The sequence below is a fragment of the Etheostoma cragini genome, chromosome 19 (genome assembly GCF_013103735.1).
Source record: "Etheostoma cragini isolate CJK2018 chromosome 19, CSU_Ecrag_1.0, whole genome shotgun sequence".
Taxonomy (NCBI): Eukaryota; Metazoa; Chordata; class Actinopteri; order Perciformes; family Percidae; genus Etheostoma; species Etheostoma cragini.
This window is the reverse complement of record NC_048425.1, coordinates 3560884-3568376: the sequence shown is the minus strand read 5'-3', so window position 1 is coordinate 3568376 and position 7493 is coordinate 3560884. Positions and strand designations below refer to the sequence as shown.

General features: G+C 38.7%; 1 protein-coding gene and 1 long non-coding RNA gene across 2 annotated transcripts in view; both read left to right on the top strand.

Moving 5' to 3' along the window:
• LOC117935121 overlaps window positions 1-427 on the top strand; it is a 5824-nt gene extending 5397 nt beyond the window's left edge. The window contains exon 3 of the long non-coding RNA XR_004654683.1: window positions 330-427. This is a non-coding gene — a long non-coding RNA (uncharacterized LOC117935121). The remainder of the gene's footprint in view (window positions 1-329) is intronic.
• The window catches only part of tnfsf10l (TNF superfamily member 10, like), a 52146-nt gene that overhangs the window by 21028 nt on the left and 23625 nt on the right, over window positions 1-7493 (top strand). Inside the window, exon 2 of the mRNA XM_034857195.1 lies at window positions 5557-5706. Within this exon, the coding sequence (XP_034713086.1) occupies window positions 5557-5706 (150 nt within the window). The remainder of the gene's footprint in view (window positions 1-5556; window positions 5707-7493) is intronic.

Genomic DNA, 7493 nt, shown 5'->3' with positions numbered 1-7493 from the left:
CATACCCACACCTCGAAATCGGCTTTCACTACACAGTTTATGATGCTATTGCTGTGACACTATCTGGCCACAAAATCATAAACACCTGGCAAAGTACTTAAAACCACCTCAATGGTGGGTCCCGCTACATTAAATTTAGAAAGAAAATGTTACTACCATAACACACACACATGCACACACACGCACGCACACAGACACACATGAAAACATAATACCAGCGTCGCTGTCACAGCTTGTAAATATTTTGCAGGGAGACCAAACTTGCAAAAAGGAAGAACCAGCTTAGCAAGAAAAATAATAAGGCAGCATTTTTCCATTGTTATCGAAAGAAAAAGGTGCTCACCTGTGGTCTTTTCATAGTGCCTACTTCCTGATTAAAGTGGTAACAATTAACCATTGAAGTGTTTGGCCAGGTGGCACATATATTGGCCAACATATATTGGCTCATGATGTGTCAATTTAAATTGCAGTGTTTTAAAATGGCAAACATGTGACTTGATGTCGGATTGTTGTGTCTTATGCAGAGAACCGTGTTCAGTTCATTTAAAGTGCCAATTTGAATTGCAAAATGTGTGTAAAGCAGAAAATGTGTTTAGACTTTTAGAGACTAGAGAATAAGTTTGGCTCTCTGTGTGCCAGTTTAAACAATTGTGCTATGCATGTAATTTTAGTGTGTTAGCAATTGAAAAAAAACTAACTATTAATACAGAAACAACCACGGGGGGAAGGAAACTAAAATGTAATAAAAATCAATCAGACTGTGTGGCTCTAGGGGTGGCAGGCAGTCGGTCCACCACTTTGATCTAGACTGAAATATCAACAGCTTTTGGATGAATGGCATCAAATTTGGTGCACATAAGATTAATCCTTATGAATTTGGTCATTCATCCACTTTTCATTTCGCACCCACATGAGTTTAATATTTGTGGTTTGCTGCGAAATGTCTCAACATCTGTTGGAAGGATTGCCATTCAAATTTAATACCTACATTCATGTTGCGTCCTAATAATCTCGTTGATGCTCTGATATTTCAAATACCAAGTACCTGCAAAACAATTATATTAGCCTTAGCTGCAGTTTGTGTTTAGCGTTCATTAACAAATGCTAACATGTTAAGATTGTAAACATGGTAAACTGCATGTCTTCTTAAAATGAGCATGTTAGCATGCTGACGTTGGCATTCAGCTCACATCCACTGGCGTGACTGCAGACTCTTAGCCATGTTAACAAGTTAATGCTAATTCATTGCTAATTACATCAAAATTATAAACCCGAAATATCTTGTTGAGTTAGTTCAGGTATTCAGAGTTCATTTATTATGTGATGGATTTGCATTTACACTGTGAAGTTCTCATGACCTAACTGAAAACAAATGTTCTTGTTTGACATTTATTGTCATTGGCAGGGAAAAAAACTATTTCAAAAACTGTCTTTGAACCAGCAATAAGTGTAAACATTTCTCACTAACTATGGGGAGAAGTTTCTTTGTGCAGCTTAAACCCTGAGAAAAGACCGCGTTCAATGTGATGATAAAGTTTCTCGGCATACCTCGGTTTAGCCTCTGGCCTCGTCTCTATATACTAATGGAGCAGAAAGTCTCTTAATCTTGTTTTTAGCTAAGGGCAGTGATGTGTACGGGCTTTATCTCCTCACTAACAGGGATGAAGCACTCCCTACCATCCCTCTCAAAACTTAATGGACACATATGCGCAAACACACACAAGAATGCCCTATAAGTTCAAAGCTTTTATTCTCACATACAAAAAACACTCCTCAATAACAATTAATCCTTCAACCAGAACCACCAAAGCAGGGAGTGTGTTTTGGCAGAGGCGCCGGGGAAGAAGCTAAGCCTACTTTCACTCCATTTGTCGCTGCGAACCGACTCAGATCCACTCACCCATGTGTGAACCTCGCCAACACTTCTGCCAGTAGTAGCTGTCATCACAATAGACAGACTGTCTCTGTCGGGCTCCACTGTCAGCAATTTTTGTTGCATGACGATTATGAGCTACTGCTCTTGCTTTAATCACTTTGCAATGCTTCCGAGACGATAAAAGGGTGTATGGATGTGTGAGTTTTTTTAAATAAGCCTTTATGCAAATACCTAATCAATTCCTGTGCAATAACCCAGCCTACTGTCTCTAAACAGCACCTGTTTATTGGTTCCACATATTTATTTGTTATTCTCATTCTCTATTTTAGAGCTTTTCATACTGTTCATCATGTAATGTATTACTTATATAATAACATAATACTATTTATTCCAGCATCCTTTGCACTTCAAATAATAACTATCATAATTATAACTTACTCCTGCATACTTTGCACTCTTCATTGCACTATTGCCTAAACCGGTCGATATTGTTTATGTTTATAGTGTGTGTATATTGTTTGTTTTGTATGAGTAAGTGCATTGTGAGCAATATGATCCAAAGCAAAATTCCACATATGCGTCCTCATACTTGAACACTTGTACGCCACTTTATGCTACTAGTCCACCACATTTCAGAGGGAACATGTACCCAAAATACAATTATGTCAAAAAATGTGATTCATTATTATAAAGTAAACCTACAGTATATGAAGGGGGCTAATATGCCTAATGAGTACAATTGTTATGATTTTGAGTAAAAATTTGCTTACAGTACTTATGCACTTTACTTGAGCAAACCTTTGAATGCAGGACTTTTACTTCCACTGAAGTTGTATTGTGTTGTATTGGTACTGCAACTTAGATGAATAGTTGACGCACCCAGTTTAGCAAAGCAGGCAGCAGTATCGGCACAAAAGTTAAGTAATGTACTGCTGTGGAAGAGGGCAACAGCTAAATGCATTTAGCCACTTAAAAAAGGCTCACCAAAACAAATTTTCTGTTTGGCCGCCTGGGTAAACACTTCTTACACAACTGGTACTATATTAAAATACAGCTTTAAATGGGGTCTGTAATGAGGAAGATTGTTCCATCCACACTTAAAGCTTCAGATTAGTAATGTTTGCCCAAATTTATGATCCCAGGTGCAGAAATGTCTCTGCCAACTGGAAGAAATAAATCTCCAAACTCCAGACAGAAAGAAATACTTTTGTCTCTCTCATCTCTTTTGTTACAGTATTAAATACAGTGTTAGTTTACTGAAATTATATATTATTTCTGGATTTTTGGACCAACTAAAGTTCACAGTTGGGGAAGCCTGCTTCTCAGCTTAATGCACTTTTTATATTTCCCCTTATTTGACATAACAAGGCTCCCAGATTTGACCTGGATAGAAATTTGCAACCGGAATGTGCACCGACTGGAACAATTACACGTGTGTCCGATTAGACTCATTATGATGTTTCGTCCCTCAATAGACACGTAAAGCCATTAAAGACATGAGTCATCCAGGACTTGGGAACAAGCTGTTGAGACGTGGCCCCATCCTCTTTTCAAAGAAATCCAGTTTTTCCCGTAAGTGCCCTGTCCTTCCCGCTTCGTTGGGGCTAATTTACACACAAACTTAGACAAACACACCACTATCTTCACAAGGAACAGGGAAGTCCACTCATGCATCAACATGAACAGTATCGCTGAGACAAAGAGAAAGAAGTAAAGAGAAAGAAGAAAAGAAAAGGCAAATGGAAGGCAGAAACCACAAGGACAGAAGACAAAAGAAACAGGTTCCATTTGAAAGCGGGGGTCAAACGGAAAGAAATTAATAAAAATAAAGAACAGGGGTGAAGGAGTCCTTCTCTGTAATCTCTCCCTCCTCATCAGAGCTTGTTACAGAGTCATTAGAAGGTCTTTCAGACCGTGACGCTTACAACCTCCCTGAAGGGTACACACGCACACACACACGCACACACGCAGACACACACACACACACACACACACACACACACACACACACACACACATATAACTGAGCTACATAAAGCCTCTCTCTACATTTCAGTTCCCAAATATGTCTTATTTGACCCATGCTGCCCAAAAATTACATGAAATCATTTATTTTTTCAGATTCAAGTCGCTGCCAAACAGGAGGCGTAGCAAAAGGGAAAAGAAACAATTTCCCCTTTGCCCAAGAGAAACTGTTGTTGGAGAAATGTAATTATCTGGAATTAGATGTCTCATTAGGAATGCACTCTTTGTGAGGGGAAAGTCTTCATTAAGACTGTGCATGCCCTCAGTGTGACATAACGATTTGTGTTACAGCTGCCTGAGCCAGCAGTCCGTGTGCCAAAACATTTGGGTTACATTTGGTCTCAGGTTCCTTCATTGCGCCGACTTTCGCGCTGTACTTTTTTTTTGAAGTCACGATAAGACAAATATGCAGTGTCCCCGAAGGACAGTTACACTTCAGGAGTGAAAGAACATTTTGGGAAATGTGCACCAAATCCAGAAATAATATCACAAGATGTACAGAAAGGCTTAACAGAGCCATGCAAGAGGAAGACTGCTGATACACTGAAAGGGCAGCATACTGTATTAGAAAAGTGGAGAGAGAGAGCAACAACTACTTTGACTTAGCAGCATGAACATCCCATGAACTAAAAGGAAATGGTAGAAATCTTAAAAAAGCAAGATTCATAACTACTGTTACTTTAATTAATAATAACAGTTGCAGAATTTGCATGAGAACTTTATTCCTTTATTGTTCCGTGCTCAGTCGAGGGTTATGTGACTAACCCCGTCTGTTTTGGCTGCTGAGCAGTCTGTCTTTGTGTTCCAAGTTGCAGATGCCAGTAGGTGTGGTGGGGACATTATTTATTGGGAACACCTGGGCCCGGTGTTTCCAGTACAGGAACGCAAACCACGTGTTCCACATAGGGGGCGAGAGAGGAGAACGCTGTTCCCTATGCTCTACGCTTCCTTAATTCTGTTTTCCATTTTAACACACAACACTCCAGCCTCTATTTTCTCATTCATGCATACACGCGTGGACACCACTGACTTACTGACGGCCACACTTTGCAACATTATTTGGACAACCAGTTGTGTTTGTTGTTGTAATGTTTGTTGTATGTATTATTTGCTGCAGCCACGTGTGCCGTCTTCTGCTGTTCTGCTATGGCTTTGAGCAGGCCATGACAAATTTGGGGCTCGTCTGATTTTGATCCCTAGGTGTTTTGTTTGTTGTGCATTTAATCGTTATTATATGGATTTACGAACAATGTATTCCTTACGTAATGACGTTGGTGGCAATGTGTCTCTTATGGTACACCGTTGCAGCAATTTTTTGAATTTGTGATTGGATCATTTGCCCAGAATCTGAATGTACAGGCCTTTTTACTTTCATTCATGTTTTGGGCTGTAAATTGTCCTTTGATTACAACATTTAAATTTTGCTCTTTTTTAATGTCTGTGAATGCTCTGCAAACAATGAAATCGATGAGGAATCATATGGACTAAATATTCTGTATATTTTTAAAACCCAGAAAGTTCAGCACTTGTCTAAATAATTAAGCAATGGTTATTAACCAACAACGCTGTAAATATCTTGTAGAGCTATATGTATGTAGTTTACTGTTTGTGAGGCTCTAACCTTTTTCAATCTGTGTTTGGTGTTTGGTGTGTAGGTGCGTAGCCAGGGGGTCACAGAGGAGCTGAAGTGCCTGAGTTTACTGAATGCTCTGGATAAGGACCAGGACATCCCCGACCAGCTGGCCCAGCTCTTCGGGGAGCCCTGCATCAAACTGGCCGAAGGCATCAAAGCATACATCTCCAAGGTAAGAAAAGAAATTTAGAACTTCATTAATGACATTCTGAATAAGTGCAGTACATGCAGAGGTTAATTTTAGATTCTGTATTTGGTTTATGTATTATAAATGCCTTCTAATGATAATAAAACTCTATGGTATTAGAATATTGGTATTGCTGTTGGTGTGAGCCCAGTCTCCAGGAAAGGGTTGTTGAATAGTTTTCCAATGGAGGACATTATTTTGGGGGGAAAAGTTGATGGCAAGATGGGTTTTGTTCTAGGTGTCAATGAAAAGCAGCCATAACAATCAGTGTATAGTAACAAATATCATAAGAAAGATAGTGGGAAAACGGATTTCCCACTAAAGGATTTTAAAAAACAACAACAACAAAACACATAAAATGTGTGTGTCATTAATGGGAAGAAGGTGAATTAAATGCCCCGTTGGCAAGTAGGCCTGTAACAATTATTACGTAATTGTCTAATTGCAGATATTTAACATAATCGCCATTTCTTTGTTTAACCGTAATGAATTGCCAACATTTGTCCTAAGGGGTATAACTCTTGACGGTAATAGTCAATTTCCTGTTAATTTAAGAAAGAAATTCAATGTTTTATTATGATAAACAGGCAAGGTTTACGTCATAGGCATGATGTACTTGTGTTATTGCATTATCTGGGTCACATTACAGTGACATATCCTTGCATTCATTCAAAACTTGTTTTTGTTTAGAAATGAAACACATAAGTAAATTTTTTCAAATTTGACTGTAAGAGACAATTAAATAATCACAATTGTTTCTGAGACAACGAGATGCTGAGAAAAATTTGGAATAGTTGCAGCTCTTTTGTCAAGCTAATACTGCTCCTACACTCCACAAATCCAGACTATAATTTTTATTCCCTAAATGACATATTTTGGCTCTGCTGACCCTGGGTTTAAGAACAGATGGAGGCTGGTTTCAGCATGAAGGACTCAGTTAGAGCGAGCTGAGAAACATGTGTGGGGACTGATGCAGAACTGGACCTCTGGGCGCGACTGATTGGGCATATTTGTCAACCTAATAGAGAAACTGTCAGCTGTGAGGGAGTAACACTCATATAAAGATATATACAGGCCACATGTGTTGAATTACACAAACTAAGATGGACAATTAAAAAGATAGCTTTATTAAAATAGCAGATGTACGGATTTAATTGGTACTGTATATTTGCAAAAATGTTTCTCTTTCGATATTTAACTGTATGGCCTGTTACATCCGCTCGATCATCTCACTTCTAGCCATGAACTTAAGAGCATCCTTTAAAATACGAAACAATGAAACACTAAGACAGTGAGTATGAATCACGTAAATGTTGAATTGTAATATATGATGGAATGAGGGGAAGAGAAACCTTATTACTATTAGAAAAGTGAGAGCTACATTTGTCATCATCATGTCTGTTTGTATCTGACAGTGTTTGCCTCGGCCATTTGCTCAACCTGTTTTCTACAGATACACCTTTATAGCTGCAGTCTAAGTAAAGGTGACTCACTTAAAAACATAAAATATTAGCAATGAAAGTTTGCAAATTTGTGAATTTGTGTTATTTATAATTCATGTTATTTATGCATAGCGTCTGTGGAGAGGCTGGTGGTGGTAAAGCGTTTACGAGAATGTGTGCAAGTATAAACACGACGTTCTGTTTCGCCCCATCAACAATGTAACACGAAACCAATCAATACCTGACAAGAACCAGTGACCTGAGACCTCAGATCATAACAACCGCTGTTTACATTTATGTGCTCCAACTTGTCGCGTTTCACAAGTTTGT